This window comes from Manis javanica, chromosome 15 (assembly GCF_040802235.1).
Source record: "Manis javanica isolate MJ-LG chromosome 15, MJ_LKY, whole genome shotgun sequence".
In the NCBI taxonomy this organism is placed as follows: domain Eukaryota; kingdom Metazoa; phylum Chordata; class Mammalia; order Pholidota; family Manidae; genus Manis; species Manis javanica.
The window spans coordinates 6,341,761-6,365,059 of NC_133170.1; the positions used below are offsets into that span (position 1 = coordinate 6,341,761).

At 42.4% G+C, this 23,299-nt stretch overlaps 1 protein-coding gene across 9 annotated transcripts in view; it reads right to left on the reverse strand.

Moving 5' to 3' along the window:
* Positions 1-23,299, reverse strand: part of FGD4 (FYVE, RhoGEF and PH domain containing 4) — a 179,641-nt gene that overhangs the window by 19,552 nt on the left and 136,790 nt on the right. For 8 of the 9 annotated variants that reach the window (XM_073223336.1, XM_073223334.1, XM_073223335.1 and 5 more), the window contains 10 exons: positions 21,937-22,026; positions 19,841-19,986; positions 18,644-18,800; positions 13,410-13,548; positions 11,209-11,267; positions 10,748-10,894; positions 5,136-5,308; positions 1,872-1,902; positions 1,584-1,676; positions 1,133-1,258 (listed from right to left, as the gene is read on the reverse strand). In XM_073223336.1, the coding sequence (XP_073079437.1) occupies positions 1,133-1,258; positions 1,584-1,676; positions 1,872-1,902; positions 5,136-5,308; positions 10,748-10,894; positions 11,209-11,267; positions 13,410-13,548; positions 18,644-18,800; positions 19,841-19,986; positions 21,937-22,026 (1,161 nt within the window). Of the gene's footprint in view, positions 1-1,132; positions 1,259-1,583; positions 1,677-1,871; positions 1,903-5,135; positions 5,309-10,747; positions 10,895-11,208; positions 11,268-13,409; positions 13,549-13,568; positions 13,769-18,643; positions 18,801-19,840; positions 19,987-21,936; positions 22,027-23,299 lie in introns of those variants that run through there. The other variant, XM_073223343.1, reaches the window with a different exon arrangement.

Genomic DNA, 23,299 nt, shown 5'->3' on the forward strand with positions numbered 1-23,299 from the left:
CCACTCCCAATCTATTTGTTGCTTTTTCGAAGAAAAGAATTCATCTTCAGTCTGGTGCGCAAGGCCCTCCGACACCTGCTGTTACGTCTCTCTAGCTTCACTTCATGCTTTGTACCTCCCCTCATGGCTTCCACATGCACCAACTCGACTGCTGAACCCTGTCTTCTCCCTTCTTTGGCTTGAGCTGTTACATTTTGTTAGAGAACTAAGATGGCTATTAAATGGACCAGTGTGTCCTTTTAAATTTATAACCATAAATCTCTAAGGTGCCCAGCAGGCCGTCTTTGTTTCTCTGGGACACGCACCTGTCCCTGCCTACAGGCAACCATTTGATACTTTGCCCTCTACCTCGAACCTCCTCCAACACTTCTTCTTCCCTCCCCTTCACTTTTAGCTGATGACTGCCTCACACTTCAGTGAAAATATCATCAGACCGAAGACGTCCCACCGCCCACTCACCCCCCGCCCCCACACCTGCACACATCTTCTCCTTCTTCCTCCGTCACACGGAGAGCCCGAACTTCCCCAGCAACAGCCTCTACCTCCACTTCGGTTCCATCCGTTTCCTCAGGGACGTCGGCTCCTCTGGGTGCCGTTTCTCTGTCGCTGGGCCTCACTTCCCCTCCATCGCTAGGCTCCGGCCGTCTCAAGAACAGACCCAGCTCTTTTCTTCCTCAGGGCTTCTGCCACGCAGACCGACCCGCGGCCTGGACGCCCTTCGTGCCGCCCTTCTCATGGTTAGTTTGCTGTTTCTCATGTCTTAGGCATCAGCTTAAATACCAACCCCTCAGGTCTTTATTTTGCCAAGTAACATGATTCCAAATCCTCCTCCATTACTATTATTCTCTAGTTTAACTTTGTGATTGCTTCCTGATTGCACTTGTAGTAATCAGAAATGCTCGGCTTTGGTCTGCTTTCTCTGTTGGTGCGTAAGCTGTGTGAGCACAGCTGGGCACTGTTCTCCTGGCTGCTTTTCTCCCGGACCCGGCACAGTGCTTGCACATAGTTACAGTTGCCATCAAAACAAGCTCATCAGTTAAGCGATTCACAGAATCATCCCCCCCCGCCCAGTTGATGATTTAACAACACTCCGTTGTTACCAACAACCGTAAGGACCAGGAGCCTCACTCACGTATCCACACGCTCGACAGTGATGTCGCCTCCTCGTCAGCGCGTTGAAGGACTCCCTGCATTTCATACACATCGTTACTTCATTATCTCGGATCCACCGTGGGGCTCTTTTCCCTAGCTCGGCAGTCTAAAAAGGAAGAGATTCAGTTTTAATAGAAAAAAAACCTGTCATTTCCTTTTACTTACTTATTTTTAAAAAAGCCCTTTAACAACATTGCTCACATCATGCTTTGCAATACAAGACCCAGGAACAGAAATAGAAGCTTCAAAGAAGTTTAAGCAGCACGAGAAGGCACTCGCTCCCGTCTTCATTTCTGAAGGAAAGAGACCATCTAAATTTAAGCCAGTCCTGGCATTGCAAAGAGAAAAGACTGGATAACAAAAGGACCAGAGAGATCCTCTGTACCTGCAAAGGGCAAAGAGCCGAAAGTTAAGGATTTAATTCAACTTACAGAAACCTCTGAGTGAATGTCGTTATCCTTTGCAATTGCGTTTCTGAAGGTTTCGTGCCTCTGATGGAAAGCATCAATAGTCTCTTGAAGGGCCTGAAATATGAGATCCAAAGCACACATTAGAGTATAACTTGCAAATTAATGAAAATACTTAATTAAACAAGTATCTGTGATAGGAATCACCTTAAAGATTAAATGACCTTGTTCTGATGACTATATCATGTACACGTTGGTGTACACTTACAGAGGTTACCAAAAAATGACAATGAAAATAGGAATCAGGTTTACCTTGATCCATTCTTCTTTGTCTTGCTCAGAACTAAAACAAAACAAAATTCGAGTGAGTGCAGAGAACATTAATGAATTGCACCTGGTGGGTAGAACGATGCTTTAATGTTGTTCCAACTTTCTGGAAATGCAGGGATGCCCAGGAAGGAGTTACAATCAAAGTTAATCAGAATTTCCAGCAATTGAACAAATAGATACTTAAAGCTGTAGGCCTTCCACTTACGCTGGTACACATAATTCTTGATGGGGAGAGTTAAGTTTGGCTTCCATTAATACACTGCCCTGTCACTAAGTTTAACAGACATCATCTAGTTGTATATACCAGGTAACCTTAGATCTAGCATTCTAGTGAATAAAGAACTAGTCTTCCAACTCACCGTTATGAAAATACACAAGGCTTTTAACCACTGTTAGTCACAGCCCATCTTAGATACGATGACTATTACCCTCGAGAATCTAAAGTATCTTTGTAAGACCTTAGGGAGCTATTTAACATTTCCTTTGATAAACAATTTTATTTTGCTAGGAAGCTTCGGGCGATACCATGCTTAACCCATTATAGAAAAAGCAAAACAAAAATTTTAAGTTCCTGTAGGAAGGAGATTTCAGATGAATCATTCCTAGTATTTAACGATTTTATGTTGGGAAAACAATTTCCTTGACTGTAGTCAAGTTCCGTTTTCCTATTGAGGTGGATTTTCCTTATTTCATCTCCCCTGCAGGTTGCTTATGTGACTGGCTGCTGTCATATACTGTATTAGAACAAGCTGCTCGAAGAGCCATGGACTGCATAAGCTCTCCAAGTCGAGGAACTTCTGAAGAGTGTGGAAGAGTGGGCTCTGCGCAGCTGCGTACGTTTGGTAGGCTAGAGCTACGTCTGAGGTCCCGCCTGAGTGTCACAGGCCTTGGTCCCCCCAGAATCACGTGCCTCTGAGTCTTGCAGGAGCTTTGCTCTGGGACCCCATCCATCTTCCCAGATTTATTATTGAGCCCCGAGATGTGCCAGGAATTCTGCTACAACTGATGCCTGTCAAGTGGAAGATTCTGCTTACCATTCACCTGGGATCCCTGGACCAAGAACCTTGGGGAAGCGTTACTGCTGCCCCTCAATTAAGATTTCTCCTAAGGATTTGGGTCCTGCCCCGCAAAACGAGCGCTACTGCCTTTGAAAGCACAGTTAATGTGCCAGCTGCTGGTAGCCTTTAAAGTGCAAAGAAACTTGGCTTCAGTACTTTTGTTTTATTTTCTCAGTCATGGCAGATTTTTTTACTCCTTTACATCCATTCGGCAATAGAAAACCATTGGGAAAGAAAATTCCATAAAGCAGAATATTTTATATTCTTTTGAACGTGGAAAAGGAAGCGGAGTGTAAGAGGTCAGTCTTGAGGCTGATTCGTTCACAAAGAAAAGCAGAACCCTTTTTCTGAGTAAGTTACAGTAGTGAATCCTCTAAGTATCTCCAAAAATACACCCAATTTTGGGTTCCAAGTGATCCCTCTAACAGTCTACATTTCTGGGACCTTGAATGTGCGTCTTCATTCTTGAGAGAGTCATTACGGACTAGATAAAAAGTAATCACTGAATTCAGATCTTCACCATATACTCATAAATATAACTAGAATAAGATTAGGGGAATAAGAAATCTAAAGATAAAAGACCATGTTTTTAATACTGCATGTTGGAACTCTACTAAGTGACGGCTGCCTGTACTCAGGAAAGTTCCTCATGAATCAGTCCCACCCTGAAGTGAAAACAGCCCTGCCTGCTAACGGAGGGCTGGAAACCCCACGTAGGTAACCCAAGAAACCCTGAGAATCTCTTTTGCTACTGAGATGCGTCTCTCAGGTCTGCAGATTTGGGAGTAGGCTGGTTCCTGCAGGCAGAACAAGTGAGGTGCCCTCCCTGTCGCAGGGCCAACCCCTCAGTGAGTCGCGACCCAGGGAGGACTTGGGCAAGGAGCCTATGAGCCACGGCACCACACAGTCGTCTCTCGGGTCCGATGGCTGGGGCTCAAACCCACCACCAAGAGGAAGGAAAACCACGACATTCAAAGCCAAGTCCTCCGCCGTTTCGACTCATGCTTGAAATGCCACCATCTGCCCCTGAGAGCTGCTGTCCGGCAGCTCCGAGGCAAGGCCACACCCTGGATGTATTTCCTATGGGAAATCAAGAAACTGCCTATTTCTGCAAACTTCCCCAGCCTGCCACATCTCCTGTAACTGTAATTCACCAATTTCTTTACTCCCAGGCAAAGATTCCTGCTAGAATCATTTATTCTCTCTTGAAAGTCCAAAGTTTAAGCTCTTTCTCAGTTACTAGGTATAAATATCTGGCATGAATTCACCTGAGCAGCAGAAGCACGTCACTGGTGCAAAGGAACAGAAAGGACAGGAGGGCTCCCTGACTTCCGGTGGATTCTAAGTACAGAACCGCCAGCGCGGGGGCTGGAAGCTGGCCTCCTGAGGTTAAGTCTGAGGTCACATCCGTGACCTTCCAGAGAACTCCCATTTCCACCATGCTCGATCTTTACAGGATAAATGTATGCCAGTTTTCTAAAGTGGGCCTTTCAACCCCGACAGAGCTCCGTGTCTCAGAGGTCCCTGCAGGACACAGCTGAGCTCTGCTGCAGCGGCTCTTTTCCTTTCCAAACATGATCACGCTGGGGGACGGATGCCAGAGCTCCAGCCCCTTCTCTCCCATTCAGTGACGCACCTAAGGGGCCGCCCCTTCCCGAAGTCCTGGTTGCTAGAGGTCACTACGGCCCCAAATGGCTCCCTTCATGTATCCTCCAACTGGGGCAGGAGAACCATTACCTTTTCCAAGCATTCTCTCCGTCAAAGTGCCATTAAGTCCCATGAATGCAGAGCCTCTGAAGGACTGGCAGTTAAAGCTCCAACATGGAATAATAAGTGTCAGTAACATTTGTCGACCAAAAGGAAAGAGGAAGGGTTAGGGAAGAACCTTTTCCTACAAGACTCAAAAGTGGCTTGAATGCAGCATCATACTCTGAGCACTTTGCCAGTCTGGAGAGTCAATTGAATTTACCAAAAGCTTCCTGACTGAAAACCACTATCCTAGGCACTACAGAGGAATCTAAAGGGAAGACAGGATTCCTGCCTTTCAAATGCTTACACCTCTCCACTTAGGTCCAACCAGATTGCCAAGAGGTCTACAGCATTTATCTGGGAAAGATCCCCAGAATTATTCTGTCCTACCATTCATTCCAATGCTTTTGGAAAGCTGGGGGTAGGAAGGGTCCCTTACCTGGCTTGCAGTTCCAGGGTTCTCTCTTTCCCAGACACCTGGAAAGTGTGTGGGTACTCCTCATTGTGAGTCTCTACGATTTTCATTCCATCAATGCCGACCCTGGTTCGAACTGTGAACTTGGAGCCCACCAAGCTGAATCTCGGCACACAGTATAGCAACATGTTGTTGAACTGTAAGGAGGCGGAACACGTATCAGCGAACAGGAAACCAAGAAGACAGAGTAAAGCGGCCAATAGGGAAAGTAGCCCTGGACCAATTTCAAGGAATTTCTAGGGAATATCACATATTACTATGGGAGCAAAATTATTTAAGCATTATATTGAGATTTTTAAAGTATCGTATTTAAAAATTTTAACACATATTTCTCTTTGTTGGTTCGTAACATTTTATGGATATTTGAGTAAGCCACTGGTACTACTAAGGAAATTAGTTCAATTAAATTCTGCAATTTGCTTAAAATGATTTGTTAAAGACCTTCCACATGCCAGGAACTAAAGTTCTCAACCATGTAAGCTGAAGCCCTTAGATAACAAAATTTCTAATGGTGTCTTAACGAGTCTACAACAGCTGTTAGAGCAAAAGAGTAATATTTAGCGATTGTTTTTATCAGTGTATTTAATGTTAAAAAAATAGCCAAATTATTAGTCTAAATTTCATTAGAACATGTGGGGTTAGAGCATTAACTCTACATAAAGAACTAAGTTTTTATACTGGCCCACATTCTGCTTAAGAATTTATCATATGAATTAACAAAAGGATCATCAATTTTAGCAAGTGTCTTTAAATATCCTCTTCTTGATCTACTTCTAAAATGAACGCCTTTATGCCTGAAACTGAATCAAATTACGTATAGCGCCTTATTGCTAGTCAACAATGAACAGTGCCTGCTAATCAGGACCAATCAATGACTTGGGGAGGGTATTTAATTCATTTTTGGAATATATTAAAACACAAGATGATGGAAGTCTTTAATATTTGGGTTAATTTGTAGGCAGATTCCTAAAGGAGGTCCATACTTACCTTCCTACTTCATATTTATTGTTTCTTACATTGTTTCTAGGGTTACATATACTTTCTAGGACAAGAGCAATGGGGGATGTAAAACCTTTTGCCATGTGCAACCTCTCATGTCTCAGGACTGTTATCTGTAAAAGTCATAGGTTGCTGAGAGGATTAAATGAGAGAAAATGACCTGTGCTGCCAGGCCCCCTGGTTTGCTCTACACATGCATAAAGATGTTGATGGATATTTAAAACATTTCAGCCTAAGTGACACTGTTCATTATACTCATTCTGAAAGCAAATTTCTCATCAGTTGTTTCTTGTACATCATTTCGCAACTTCCTGTAACCAGTGTCATAAATTTCATTTCTACACTGGAGAACACAGAAATAAAAAGGCACCGAATGCATTTTATCAGATGCTTTCCAGCACTACATTTGCATTTACACTGCCAGAAGAGAACACCAGTGCCCTACGCCTTATCATTTCACTGCCCACTGTATTCAAAGGACGCTAAGCACAGCCTCATGGCAGTACATGGGGTTGAGAGATTTGCAAACACCCTGGAAGGTTCTCATCCCCGCCCCAGCTTAGTTGAGGCAAGAGCCTGACTGCTGACTGTTCACAGCAACGTTTCTCTCTTCTCCCAAGGCCTTCTCAGAAGGGGATGTGGAGGGGCTGTGAATGGTGCGGTAGGGGCAGCAGGGACTGCAAAGTCACCACCAGAACAGACCCGGCGCAAGAGAGCAACGAGATTTTCCCGCAAACTGAACGACCAGCGTCGCGTGATGGCACAGCATTTCCGAGCTACCTGAAATGTTACCTGGCATTTATATCAAGTCCCCTTTATAAAGTTCACCAAAGTCTTTTTACTTCATAGAAACACAAGTCCAGGAATGCAGAAGTTGGTAGCGTTTGCTTTTTGTAGTCACGCTCAGACAAGGTGACAGAATATCTCAGGACGATATGTTTTTCTCTCCCATGCGCTCAGGATTCCATCTCACCTATTATATTCTTCCCAAGTGGGACTTCACACTTGAAATTGTCAAGAGCTATGTGCTAACCTTCCATAACTCAGAGCACAATCGCATGTCAATCAATAAATAGCCTTCCTCTTCCTACAGACGGAGGTGAGAGCTTCGGGGGATGCGAAATGCTGTTTACAAAGAACTAGGTGCCATAGGTGCAAAAGAGTTAGTTCCGACCCCCCTGTGAACCTTGCTCGGGTGGCCAAAGCCGCCCTCACCTTCTCTCTGGGCTTCTGCTGGTATTAAAAGAGGAAGTTGCAGCAACTGCAGCGCGAATTAGATCAATTTCCCCTTTCAGGGCAAGGGACTGCTTTTTACCCCCCGGCCCACAGCTCAGAAGCCCTTACTGACAGAGCATCTCCGGCCGGCACGGCAAGCTCTGAAGTGCTACGCTGTGCCGAAACTAGAAGCAGGTGTCAATTTTATTCAAAGCGTAGGGAGGCTCCCCACTTTTGATCTCTAGTGTTCCTCAACTATTTATTTCAAGTCTCTTAAAATATATTTGAATGGAATAATTCAATTTCATGTCTCACCAGTGACAGCTTCATTGAAGTTTGCTTTAAAAGGCAACAGTATACTCTTGGAGAAAATTTTCCAGTGCCTGGTCTGTAGTCAACATGCAAATAAATCAAGGGGAAAAAAAAAAAATCTCAATCTGTCAAACCACAAGGAAATAGGGAATAGAAGTCCAAAAGGCCAAGAATGAAACTTCTTGGGTTATTCTACAGGATCATCTGATTGTTTTTTTAGCTCTCAGGGGCCAGGTAGGGTTATTTACTTAGCAGAGTACCTTACATCGCTATATGCAAACATGTAAGATCATTTGAAAGCTGAAATCAGATTCTAAAAAATATATGATGCACACAAATGTATTACCCCCAAAGTAGGAAACAGAAAACTAGTCCTTATTTTCTTTTAAAGAGAAAGGAAAATAAAAATGGCACTTCTGAAGTTTCTACATTAAAAAACAAGGTGTTCTATGGGAACAAAAGCGTGCTGGTGAGAGGAGCGCCTTTGGGACAGGAACACACAGCACTAAGAGGACGGGGTTCAAAGAATGAGCCCTACAGGAAACGCTTTTGGATCTTTCAAAACATGAATGTGGCTTTCCTAAAATTCCTGCCATCTGACCCACTCTCCCGGGAGGCAACAGCGTGGTGTGTTTGATAGCTTATAATAACTGGGACACGATGGGCCCCTTCCTGAACGCCGCTGGCGCTGCACCCCGCCCCTCAAGGATCTTTGCCATCCGCCCTCTGCAGAGCTGCTTAATGTGGTTCTGCAGGAAGGTATTCAACCCAAAACTATTTCCAGAACGATCCCCAAATGTGAAAATAAAACCAGTGCAATCCATTGGAGTTAGACACAGAGCTAAAAGCTCACCTACAGAAACTCTAACACTAACACAGAAGAGGGGAAAAGAAATTAAGCAGCTCAGCAAAGACCAAAGGACGATGCTGACTCCCTGGCATTCTGCCCAGAATGGGGTGTTAAACGTGTCTTTTTAGTCTGTAGTGCTGACGCTCTGACATCTTTGCCGCCGACTCTGGATGACCTGTCCCCCCCAGGGCTCCCTGGTTCCTAACGTTGGTAAATGACTCCCCTGTAAGTAGGCCTTTCGTAGGGACAGGAGCGGATCCGGAGCCTCCACCCAACGCCTCCTTTACTGCGCTCTTGTGCTCTGGGGCAGCACCCCCTGTCCCGATCCCTCCAGGGCCAGGGATCAGCCACCCGCCCCTCTGCCCTGGGGCCTGACGAAATCACGTAGACCAGCGAGTCCCAGGCCTGCTTACCCTGCCTGGCCCATTCCTTCTACAGAACCTGCAGCTGGAGCTCAGGCCCTCTTGCTGCCCCCTCTGCCTGGGACTGGGGCTGCTGCTTTCTGGGGCAGCCCCGCCAGGGAGCCGCATGTCTCCACCTTCTGGTTATATCACTGCCTTTTAAGTGGCAACTGTCCCTTGATCTAATGGCTTCCCCATACCTGAACAACAAAGCCCACCCTTCAAAATACACAGACTTCTGACATCACAAGCCCTTCGTTCATATTTAGCTCTCTGTGCAACCTGACTGGTGAAGCTCTTCTGCTGAGTTCACATGAAAATTGTAATACTTAATTTAAACAGTAGCTATACATTTTTTAAGTTATTGAGATCTACTTCAGACACCACAGAATTTAGTACAGTTGTAAACTGTGGAACCATCATTGCTATCGAACTCCAGAACATTTCATGACTTTACATGGAAACCCTATACCCATTTCCTCCTCTCCACCAGCTCAGGTCAACCACTGCTTGCATCCTGCCTCTATTCCCTGACTGTTTTGTGGGCTTCACAGATATGGAATCCCACAGTGTGGCCATTCATGGATGGCTTCTTTCACTTGACACAATGTTTTCAAAGTTCATCCATGTGGCATGTATCAGTATTTCATTCCCTTTTTATCACCATGTAATATTCCATTGTGTAGATACACCACATTTTGTTTACCCATTCATCAGGTGATGGACATTTAGGTCGTTTCCAATTTTTGGCTATATGAATAATTTTGCATCCATAGTACAAGTTTTGTGTAGACATGTCTTCAATTTTCTTGCATTATAAACACTTAGAGCAGCACTGCTGGGTCAGATGGTGGCTAAGTGTTCTTTATAAAGAATGGGAGATGCTCAACACCCTTCTGCATGACAGTGAGTTCCTATACGTTTTCCTTTCAAGGGAGGCTGTGACTAGACAACAGAAACCTCTCAGCCCCCAGTGACAACTCGTATTACGGTTGGTGGGATGCCTGCCTGGCAGCAGCCCAGTTAGATGTGAGTAACCTTCTGAGAATGTACTGTGTGTGTGCCAGTCACTGGGCAGCCTTTTTACCAATGTGTGTCTGCTTCTCTGCCCATAACAACAATCACATTATTAAATAGAGAAAGGAACTGGAATTAACAGAGACTAAAAACAGAACAGCTGGATGCCCCAGGAAGCACTTACATTTGAGATAAGCCCCAAACCTAAAGTCATTTCCAGGAAGTAAAGGGACTGACTACAGTGAAAACGAACTATGTAGTCAGCTTGTACTTTAAGGCACAAGTTTTACAACCTTGCCTATATATTCCTTCAAACTACAGAGATTAAAAGTTGTGATGAGAGAGGATCGGGAAGAGAACTGTTGTTGAATTAGCACGCCAGCAAAATATTCAGGAAATGGGACCTACGAGCCTATGAGAATGAAAGGAAAGAGAGAATCTGAACCAAGAAAAGGATTTCAGAAAGCAGACCACACCCCACAGACACACTGACGGTTATGATCATCGTGGAAGGGTTAAACTGTCTTCAGTGTGTGTTAGTGAAGTAAACTACATATGGTAAGTACAGAAAAACTCTAGAAGAACACTTTAAAATGAGATTTGTGTCCTTGACAGAGCAGGTTTCAGTTCGTAAGGACATTCCCGTAGGTGGAATCCTTGGTGCTGATTGAATCAGGTTAATACAATCGCTTCGGTGAGCAAGTAAGCGGCCTGCTTCTCCAGGATGGATGTAATAGTGTTTGAATTACTGTTTCGGGACCAGCTCACACTACAATACTCACTAAGAAAAGGTAGCGTTCTTGTGCTGATGTGTTCCGAGCAGCTAGTTTGAGGATCTGTCCTTCTTTTATTAGTTCATTTGAAGGGTTTACTATGTCTTCTTCTTCTCCCAACATTTCATAAATCTCTAAGAGTTTCTTTAGTTTCTCCTAGGAAATCAAAACAAAATACAGGAAGAACAAATATAAGGTAGTTTTACCTTAGAGGCTTTAATAATACAATGACCTTAGCTAATATCTAGATAGTTCAGCAGGGATTGAGAGTAAGCATAAATTTTGATATAAACTGTCAGTTCTGAGCAAACTGAAACCTGGGAGAAGAGGGGAGAGGGTTATTTCAGATAACACTAAACATTTTGTAAACAATCTTTTCTGTTCATCTGCATCAATTCATTTTGGTCCAGACCTACAGAGAGGACAATTACCTAACTGTCAGATTCCTGTCTCCTCTGAAAACCACTTACCATTTTTCTTATTGCACTATTAGAATGGCTCGCTGCTGTAGATATAATTTCAAGTGATTCTAAATGGGAAAAAAAGAAAAGTAAATAAATATGTTAATCTTACTGTGCTACCAGACAGCTGAGTAACACACACTACAGTGCGAGGAAATCTGAGACCAAAGACACACTACAGGAGCAAACGCCAACTCCACACACAAACGGGATACTTTCCAAGTGCACGTGTCAGCAGAACACCTGGAACTTGAAGCTACTTCCTCATAAAAGTCGCACACAGTAATCAGGCTCATTGGTATACTTAATTCAAAACGGGTTATCAAATCTAACAGATGCCGTGTGCGCTACCTGGTTTCAAGGCACATTGCCAGGTGGTTTCGTATATATTATGTCACTTAATTCTCACACAACCTTGAGGGAAAATGAGGTGCCTCCACTTGGCAGATGAAACAGATGGAGAGTGACGTGACTTGGCTAAGGTCTACACAGCTATGATACTGATATTTGAGCCTAGGTCTTCCGGCTCGAAGTTCTACATTTCAGCAGGAGTACTATTTTATTAGTTTTATGAGCATATTAACCACCAAGCATGACCAACTTTGTCTGGGGAAACACAGCCCTAGCCTTGGTCAGCTGAAAGGGAACCCCCAGGGGCCAGTGCTGAGGGAGGGGCTGCTGGGCCAGGTGGCGGCAAGCGAGGGGACTGGGGACGCTTCGGCACGGGCCAGGGGGAGCTCGGGGACGGCGGCGGGGAGCTGTGGCGGCTGAGGCCCCCGCTGGACCCACCCGGGGCGTGCTCTCCATCCTCAGTCACGCCCTGCTCACTTCCCTTCTCTTCTCTCTTGTGAATACTGGCTGCTTGGTTCCGTCACCACGACTACCTCGCCTCTTCTGGACCAAATCTTCTTCTTTGTTCCCCTGCTGAGCAGAAGGCACTTCTGTTCCTCTGCCCTCTCCTTTTAGGTCTCTACAAGCACTTCGGTGATTTCCTTAGATTTTTAGTGTAAGGAGCAATGGCAAACCACAGAGAGTAATACAATAGCTTAGTGTGCTGCTAAAGTAAGGCGCCTTCAGGGAAGTCAAAGTCTTTGCATGGTAGAAGTACTGTTCGTTTACATTTGGGAGAACCATCGGGTTCGAGCATTCTGTGCACTCCATACGGGATCCAAGGTAGAGACACAGGGAGGTGGGCTGGGCCCCTGCCCAGGAGACCAGCTTGACCAGTAGCGACAGTGACCCCATCCCCAGTCCTCCCGCTATTTCTGCCATAAAGCCAAGCACCCAGGCAGACGACAAACAGAGGGAATGGCGGGGAAAGTGGGAAGAAGGCAAGTCAGGAGCATTCTAATCTGTGCAGGAAGAAGGGGGGAAAGAGAAGCTCTTGTGGCCACAGCTTACTTGGGGGTGGGTAAGTCTATCAGAGAACATCTGTATTCAAAAATGACCCAGGTTCTGAGGCCAAAGACTGTGCTCTGTGCTCCTTACCTCTTACCAAGATTGACTTATAATAAAGAAATTGTTAAGAAAGTACCAATGTTTAAAGATGTGGGACATGAGCATTGTAAGCACCCAATGAATACGAAGCCATTTCTATTTCTTGGATTTTCAGTTAATTGGTTTTTTAAAAGTACGTGAGAAAGCTCAAGTACCAAAACATCTTGAGCCTTAAAAAAACCTTTCATGATGATTTCATGACAGAATAAAAGACAGTAAGCAGAATAGGAACACAGTTTTCTTGGGGAAAATGTTAACTGACACAAATAAGCACCATTTTCTGTTTTAGGGTGGATGGCACCAACTCGGCTTGATATTTTTACATAGTAAATGTCATTTTATCGCTCTTGGCGTGCCCCAACCTATCTAGTTAACCAGCAGCACGAGTAATTCTGAATGGCTGCATCTTTCCTGTGAGGAGGTAATTGTGTATTGCTGTTCCAGATGTCTCTAAGACTGCAGTTTTATACTTTTGAGTTCATGATCAACGTGAAACCAGCAAAAGAAATGTGACTTGCATTGTTCTAAACCTGTGATTTGGCCTCAGAAGTGCTCGCCTGATTGAGATGCTGATATCAATTCCCAGGGAGGCTATTTTCCCGCAGCAATGGTTTATTGAAGTGGCTGTGAGACGTGTCTCACTTGGGAACCACGAGGCTGTTTGGCCACTTGATTATTCCATAGTAAAAAGGAGGGAGAAAAAAAGCATTTACTTTTAGCATCATTCCAGTCCGGATCGTCAGGTGGAAGTTTCCTTAGGTAATCTTTAAGGAGCATCTCATACCGGGGAATCCGCTGAACAGGCTCGAGCATATGATGCTGCAAAGTCAGGCTCCCACAGACCTTCTGTTTCTATAATGAGAAAGGTTTTTAAGGGAAGACTTAAAACTCAGGTTGGCCAGTTCAAAAACTCAGTCTGGAAAAGCCACAGAGAACTTACCTCCAGGGTAGTATTTCCCTACAATGTGGGGTCTGTCCATCACTTGCATTAGATCTGTGTAAGGCACTATGAAACAGGCAAATTCTGAATCCCATCCCAATCTAGGAAACCACAATCTCTGGGGCTAGGGGCCTGCGTGTTAAAAACACACAAGATTCTTACAACATTCAAGTTTGATGACCAACCTAGTATAAGAATAGGAAAAAGAACTGAACAGAATTTTAAGTATGGAAATCCCGGATTGCTGGCAACTACTGCAATTAGTCACTACAAGGGTTTGTGCAGTCACATTATTAAATCATAGTCCAGAGATTTTTAGAAGACGCATCTATTTAATGAGGTTTACTGAGCACAACTGTATTAAATGACTTCAGATTCAGCAGAAACATTTTCATAGTAAGACTACTACAAATGTCACTCCCTTTGCATTTTAAAAAGACTCCACAGAGAAGAATAACAAGATCTGAGCATATTATGAAGCCAGAAAATGTTAATTTTTTCATAGGTCATGGCATTCTTTTCCATTAGAAAACCAAATTTTCTGAATAGATCTTTTCTTAGGGTAAAATTGAGTCCACAGCATTTGCTTTCAATGACTGTTAACACAAGAGAAGGAAAAAATTATTTGAACAATAAGATGTGTTTCTGTTCATATTAAAGAAAGCAGGAATCACATTAAAATATTTATTGAACTCAAACCACGATCAAGGCACTGCAGAGCATATAAGTTGTATTAGACATGATGCCTGCATTCAAAGCAAACAAAACACTAAAGGCTTCACAGAGAAGGCAGCATTCCACATGAGTGCTGATGAGGGCAGGCTTTGGTGGGAGGGCACATGAGGAAGGCCAGGGGCTAAAGGCAGGAAGAGGGACGCTGGAGAACAGGCCCGTGGGCAGTGGGCCATGGGGCATGAAATGCATTTAGTAAAAGGGAACAGCTGAGTTTTCTTGGCAAATAAGGTATTCACAGGGAAGCGAGGGATGAGGAAATAGAGGTGATCTAGGGTAAGAATGCTGAGCTGAGTTTAGATCTGCTTCATCTCATGCTGGTTTTTGTGCAGGGGAGTGCTATCGCTGGGTCTGAGATCCTCTAAGGTTAACCTACTGCAATGTGGCTTTCGGGACATGTGGGGAAACTAGTTTGGAAGTTATTATTGTATAACAGGGAAAAAAGCAAAAAGAGCCTGAAATCAGCAGGGAAGCGAAGGGAATAATAGCTTTCCTCTAATGAAGCGTGAAAATGTTCTTAGTTTAGTCACCTCATTTGATTTCCTCCAACAAACCTATTGCATATATTTGTATAGGAAAATATTGCTGGTACCAAAATATTTATTGGAAGAAACGGCGGCTCAGAGAAGTTAGGGGAGTTTTTTAAGGTCCAGTGACTGTAAGTGTCAGGCTAGAATTCTAAACTCAGTTAGCAGATTCTCAATCCACCACTCTTTCCACAACCCCATTATTTCCTTACATGGAGAAGACAGACATAGCAGAGAGAGAATTTTAAGATTTGATAAAACAACAGTCACAGCATCACGACCATCATCCAGGGAGGCCTTACTGTGCCACAGCCCCATGCTAAGCACCTGGAATATATTATCTCACAGGTAAACGAACGCACACAGAGAATGAGGAAAAGTGACAAATCAAGTCACGAAGCTCTAGTGAATCAGAAAATACTGGGGATCTCTAATAAATCCAATCACATAACCATAAAACACAAGGTACAAAACATCACATGGAAAAGAATGCTTGCAAGCTAAAGACAGGAATGAAATATGCTGACTTTGACAGCAGGATGTTCAAACAGAATCATGTAACTAGTGCCCAGACATTTGTGACTGGTGTTCAGGGACAGAGGAACAGAATACGTAGGTAGGAACAATGACCCTAGAGACATCTCTACGACACGATGGTTAAAGGATTGAGGAACTATGTTACCACGGAGGGCGTAAAGAGCAAGAATGTGAAAGGCAAACATATGCTTTGCCCACATTTATTTATTAGCAGAAGGGGCCAACGAAAGAATCAAAGAAGGAGCCATGTTCAGAAAGAGATGAATGCTTAACCAGGAGAGGAAAGAGCTGTTCAGAAAAGGAGTGTAGGAGAAGGGGCGGGCGTTTTGGCTACGGCTGAGAGAGGAGGCTGACAAAATCCTCTAAAAAAGCAATGAGACAGCTGGATAAAACTGCTAATACAACCATTACAGCCCTTAGGAAATCAACCAAAGGCACAGAATTTGAAAAAAATCTGAAAAAATGTGCTGACCTTTCAGCAAGAACAGGGAGAATCTGCGGCATTCTGGTCCAGGGCTCCACCTATTCCTCCCCGAACTCAGTCAACATGAAGGTTCTGCCAGGGTGGGACAGACCGTGAGGACTGGCAGGTTCTCTGCCAGAGCTGAAGTGCACCTCTCATTTGGTTTGGAGGGGTGGGCAACGCACACCCCCAGCGATGCTGTCAGGGAAAGTGAAGATCTCTTAGGTGGGTAAGTGAGGAGGGCCAGTGGCTCCAGCAGCCTGAGGTTGTGGCCGTGGGCGGGGTGACTGTCCTGGCTGAAGCCGCGGGAATGATCAGCAAAGACCGAAGAGCCTAAGCCAGCAAGCACAGTCTTCTGGCCACACTAAGGCTGTTCACCTGTAGACAGGTGTGAAAGGGCCCTGTGGACTTGAGAACGGCTGATCTTTAAATTCGAAAGTGCTCCCCATGCGCAGACAGGTCCATCAGCAGAGGACAGAAGCTTACTGGCTGTAGGCAGTTAGCCCTCTCTGTTCAATAACTGTGTGACCCCTAACCTAGAGATATAGGGCCAATGCAACCCCTAGAAAGCCACACAAACATATGAACATAAGAATTTTCAGCAAAAATCTGAGAGAGACATCAATGACTGCACACCGGAGGACAGACAGATTTCATAGGTTTAATTTGATTTGGAGCAAATTACTAAACAAACCATAAGTAATCAAACTCTTTTCAGTGGGGAAAATATGAATCAGAGATGCTATAATATGCTATCTAAAATATCCAATATTCAGCAAAAAATTATGAGACAGTCACAAAAATAGCAAAGTGTTACCTAAACCGAAGAAAAAGGCAGTCAAAAGAAATTGTCTCTGAACACAGTGGATACACCACACAAAAGACCTAAATGTGGTTATTCTAAAAACATCAAAGAAATATAGGAAATCATATTTGAAAAACATGGAAAGTATAAAAAAATGAAAGCACACAGATTCAAGGAGGAAACAGATATTATGAAAAAGAACAATGCAAATCCTTGAATTGAAAGGTATAACAACAAGTGAAAAATTCACTACAGGGACTCAACAGCGTAGCTGAGATGACAGAATAAAAAAATTAATGAACTTGAATAGAGATATTAGAAATTATACAATCTAAAGAACAGAGAGAAAAATGACTAAAAAATGAATAGTCAGAAACTTATAGGAAAACATCAACAATACTAACATATGTGTAATGAGAGTAAAATATTAAAACAATAATGGCTGACAACTTCTCAAATTAATTTTTAATGAATAACCTACAGTAGCAGGTGGGGGGAACAGGGAAGGCAGTACAGCACAGAGAAGACAAGTAGTGATTCTATAGCATCTTACTATGCTGATGGACAGAGACTGTAATGCAGTATGTGGGGGGGCCTTGATAATGGGGGGAGTCTAGTAACCACAGTGTTGCTCATGTAATTGTATATTAATGGTACCAAAAAAAAAAAATCTTCACATCTACAAAGCTCAAAAAACTCTAAGAAGGATAAATACAGAAAGATCTACACATGGACATATCATATTCAACCGTTAAAAGCCAAAAACAGAGAAAAATTCAAAAGCAGCAAGAGAAAAATGATGCATTACAGACAGGGGGACATCAGTATAATTAATGGCTAACTTCTCATCTATAACAGAGGCCAGAAAGTGAAATGACATTGTAATTACTGAAAGAAAAAACTGTCAATCAAGAATTCTGTATCCAGCAACATTATCCTTCAATGGTGAAGAAAAAAAATTAATTCTCAGATAAACAAAGACAAAGAAACTTCACTGCTACCCAGTCTGCCTTACAAGAAACCATATCACTTTCACACCGAAAGGATCTTAGTTCAGAAGTAGTAAATGTATGGCTTAATAAATATATTTATATGTACATTTTTTCTAATATCTCTCCTTAACTTGTTTAAAAGAAATACAATTGCATAAAACAATATTGCTGTATTACTAGATTTAAAAAGTATAGAGGTAATACAGATGATATATGGAGCATTGAAGAAGGAACAGAGCTATGGTGGAGCAAAATGTATTTTACCAGAATTAAGAATTACCAGAATTAATTTGAAGTAGACTGTGATGAAACAGATTCAATTAAAAGGGCAAATAAAAAAATATTTATGTAACACAAAAGGCAGCAGTCACGGAGCAGCAGACTCCCTACCCCAGGAATCTTACATGATCTAAATAATTCCTTTTCCAATATTTAAACTTCAGCAAAGAATAAGTCATTAACAACTGTGACTAGAAAATCAAATAGAAATTGTTATGGTAATATTAAAATGTATTATCCAGGTTGAGGAAATTGAAAAAAAAAAACCCAGAACACATATATAAAGTGACATAAAACTCAGATAATGATCTTTCCAAAATGTCAGGGTTTATAGCAATAATTCTTTACATTTATTTATACTCATTCCAACATCTCAACCTCTGAAAGCAAGCAAGAGCGGCACTGTCCTGAATGGGAACTTACTCTAAATTTATGTATACCTTGATAAAGCTAGACTTTTCTCGTCTCAAAACCAAATGGAGAATTTCCTGCCCAGTGCATGGCATGTTCACAATAAATACTTTAACTCTGCAGATACGAGTTTTGCATAATTCAGAGTAGAATGGAATTTGGCTTGGTGTTTCATATCTTTCAATCTAAATTTTAGATGTAGAAAATCTTATAATCTGTACAGAAAAATTAACTGACAGACTTGAATAAGAGTCCTATTACCTGAATTTCTTCAACTACTGATTTGAACTGGGGAATACGCTCTGTCATGTTTTTAACCAATTCCATGGCATTATCAAATCCCTTCACATATTCTCCATACATCTTAAGGAACGGTGCCAATTTCTGAAGGATGTCGCCAATTCTAGGAGTAGTGTCCCTGCATAAAACACAGAAACAAATCATTAAGATTTCTTATAGAATGAGTAAATAGGATCCAAATGAAGTAATCACTTTCTACATACATCCTCTGCTTTATCAGATTCATTGTGATGTGAGACCAGTAGAGGATGAAGGAGCACTTTTTTTTTTTTGAGAGGGCATCTCTCATATTTATTGATCAAATGGTTGTTAACAACAATAAAATTCTGTATAGGGGGGTCAATGCTCAATGCACAATCATTAATCCATCTCAAGCCTAGTTCTCGTCAGTCTCCCATCTTCTGAAGCATAACGAACAAGTTCTTACATGGTGAACGAATTCTTACATAGTGAATAAGTTCTTACATGGTGAACAGTGCAAGGGCAGGCATCACAGAAACTTTTGGTTCTGATCACGCATTATGAATTATAAACAATCAGGTCAAATACGAATATTCGTTTGATTTTTATACTTGATTTATATGTGGATCCCACATTTCTCCCTTTATTATTATTATTATTTTTATTTTTAATAAAATGCTGAAGTGGTAGGTAGATGCAAGATAAAGGTAGAAGACATAGTTCAGTGTTGTAAGAGAGCAATTGTAGATGATCAGGTGTGTGCCTGTAGACTATGTGCTGATCCGAGCTGGACAAGGGCAATAAAACATCCACGGATGCAGAAGCTTTCTCTCAACACAGGGGGGTGAGGTTCTAAGCTTCACGACTGTTGATCCCCAGTGAAGAAGCACTTTTTTAAAGGAAGTTTAGGAATGACATAGTAAAGAGATTTGCTATGGAATTCCTGAAGCTCCAGATCACCCCTAATATCTGTCTCCACTATCAAAAGGTAGTTTGGACAGCAGAGATGAAATCCTTTTCAGCTATAGCCAAAAATGTACCACACTTCCATCAGTGGTCTTTTAACATAAAAATTTAGCACAAATATTTGGCCACAGATCTGCGTAGCACTGCTATTTCAGTTTAAAAGCTGAATAACACAGCAGCTAGTATGACCGCCTTACACATACCATTTGTGATCTTATCTGCTCCTCTTACCATTCTTGCATTCGTTTCTCCAGCTCTGGCAACAGGAATTTACTATGGAAGGCATTTATTGATGAAATATTAGAAAATATTTTATTCACACTCTCTGCTGGAAATGACCCTCGATTTGCTTCTTCTAATAGTTTGCAATAAAACACCTGAGTAAGAGAATAAAGCAACCATTACTTCAAATTTACTGGTTAACCACCAAGCACTGTGATAGGCACACAATGGGCTCTTAGGAACTGCTTATTGAATAAATGGCAAAGTTCGCAGTTCAATCAATCAATCATTTTTTATATGTAGGACTATGTGCTTTGATTGAGAAGAATCAGGGATAATAATTAGGAGACTTGACTCTGACCGAGGCTTTGGTTTTTCAGCGGGATGTTTTCTGTGCCAGAATTTCTGAGGTTACTGGGTTTACTTCCTATCTATAGGTAGAATTAAGAGATACAGAAAACCTTATTACACACAATAACTGCAGTATTTTCCACTCTTCTTTATTTTTCAATGACTTTCATGGCACTTACTACATATTGCCCTTTATTATAATTTGTTGGCTTAAATCTCATTTTCCCTACTAAAACTATGCTTCTTGGGGAGTGAGGGCACGACAGTCTAGTTCCCACAGTAGAAGGTGCTTTATAAATATCCGGTCAATGGATGGACAAAAGAGTATTTCATCTCTCAGATGTTTTTTGCTTTTTAGTAAATGATGATGCATCATAATTTAAAACACCGGTATGAGGATAAAAACATCTCCTGTATGTAACAACAGGTATCTTAAAGACAAGAAAAACCCCTGCAGTCTCAGCTATACTCCACAAGGGCTACTACACCTCTTAACTGCCATTCTGCTAAATGTAGGCAGAAGGAGGTCTGTTCCTGCATGAATTCCAGATGGTTATTAATTTTCTAAATTCACCTCCACTGCATTTTCTTGGGAGGCAAAAAGAACACAAAATTATGTCCTGAGAGACTCCAACTGATAGGATATTGTAATTAAAACTCTAAAAATTGTCAAAGGTCAGCAATAGTAGCTGACAAGCTAATACGGCTGAGAAAGAAAAAAAGAAAAAGAAAACTTGGTAAGAGGGAACGACCCACCTCCACTATGGGAATACCTACAAGTTTCAGGGCTGTAGCGCCCACGAAGAGAAAGGTTGTTTCAAAGGCACAGACTCAACATGAACTGATGGACTTCTGGCGAATTTTTTGGAGAATATTTGATTTCACAGAACGTAAGCCTTAACCTGGTTCCTTAAGACTCAAACAGGGATGTAGTCACTCTGGGAACCGATGATAAGGAGGTGTATCAAGACGGCCAGTGCCTATGAAGTTCCAGTACCAGGAGTGGGACAATTCTACTTAAAAATAATGCTCGAACATTGCAACATTCTCTTCTAATAAGAGGAGTCTGTATTAGCAGACAATCTACCAATTATCTTGTTCTTTTCTGGCTAAAACAGGACTAACAGGCCTTAGTCCTCCACAGTTTTTCTTAGGATGTGTTTTAAAACTTGCTTGGCAGATGTATACTTGAAATGATACTGAAGGGTCCACCATCAAGATGAAGGTACAAAACGTGCTAAAGTAGATTCCCAGATCCTGCCTGTGCAAGTTTACACCAGGCACGCATTAAACACTTCATACAAGGCTGGACAAGTGAACTCTCACAATCCCTTCCACCCTGTGACTGAGCCGATTTAGATCACTCACATGGGGCCGAGCAGCAAACGAGACAAACTGAATCGATACATTCACGTTACCATCAGAATCACTTACGTAAGTATAATGGTAACACGGCGCAAGGATCACAATAAGTAGCCAAGACAACAGCCTGGTGTTTAGGGTCAAAAGACACAGATAAAGGCATTTTGTGACTTATTACAGAGTCTTTGAATCAGTTGTTTATGAATTAAAAACTTTTACACCTCGTGAATTCACTGACAAAACTAAACACCCTTAGGATTTCCTTGAAGAAGTAGCTTTCACTGGCCACAAACACTCATGACCTCCTTTTGGGTTCTACAACACTTTAATTACTAAGTTAAAATGGTGTGTAACGCCGAAGAGTAAAATAATACGGAAAGGGAGACTCTCACCTGATCTAAGAGGTCAAGTCGGCTGACATAGGCTCTTTCCGTCAGCAACAGTTCATTGGCTATTTTGTGAAGTTTTTGCTCATTAGTCTCCTAAAATAGAATAGATATTCACATGTTAGGCAATAAACCTTGAACAATATTTCTCAAGCAAAAAGCACCCAAATAAAGGGTCTGATAAGACAGTTTCCTCAAGCTTCTCAGGTCCCTGTTTCCTTCCTGCCATGAAGGAATGGAAAACCAGAAGTGAACAGAATTAGATACATGCCATCTGCTCTACATCACCTGAACAACTTCTTTAACTTAAAACGACCTCTTTGACCTCTGCAGCAGTTCACACTACCGTCCATTTTTTCCCCTTGAAACCCCTTTTGCCTTTCTCGGTTCCCACACACTATATTTGCTCGGCTCAGTGTTTCCCTACCTCCCTCAGACTACTTTTTGGACATGATTTCATCTTTCTCTCAGACGTCTCATCTAGTTACGAGCTCTAGGCAGGTAACTTTTTGCCTTTTAGAAAACCATGATGGAAATTTTAAATTATACACCAGTATAGAAAATAATAAAATGCACCCCCATGTGTCCATCACTGAGATTCAACAACTGTCAGCTCTTTGTTAACTTTGTTTCATCTATGCCCCCACCCACCTCCTTCTGCCCACTACTTTTAATTAAATCCACACATTTCATTATTTCCTCAGTATATATTTGCTTAATATAACTGTATAATGTTGCTAGTTCCATAAAGACAGCAACATTTTTTCCTTGCTATGGCTCTATGACAGAATGTCGACAATGCTTCAATGAAATATTGCTGAATGGATGGATGAGCAGCAATCTCATCTGTTGTTGGACGTTTGCTACCACTCTGACGTGCTGTCGATGTAAGGCCAAACTCATTTTTTTGGAAAACCTCAATCCTGTCACTCCTACCCCAAACCTGAATGGTACCATCCTGGCAAAGGTTCCATCCCTTTCCAGTCATCCGGCTTTTGGACCTTGAGTTACTTTAAACTTAGTTCCCTACTACATAAACCAGTCAGCTACCCACTCCTGCCCCTGATGTGACATGTCATGCAATCCATCTTTTAAGTGCTCGTCACCGCCGCCTGGTTTCGCTCCTACCACATCTCAAGCCCAGGCCGATCAATCGTTGTGAAATGAGCTGATTCTGTTTTTCGGCTTGGGCTCACCTTGCATACTGCTGTCAGAGGAATCCTTCTAAAACTGCTCTTTCCAGATGGTCCCACTTCCCAAAGAAAGCAAGCTTTCAACACCCCTCTCACCAACAGGGTACAGTCCAGACTCTGTGTACCATTCAGGGCTGCTCAACCCTCATCTCTACTCACGTCCCTCAAACTCCCTT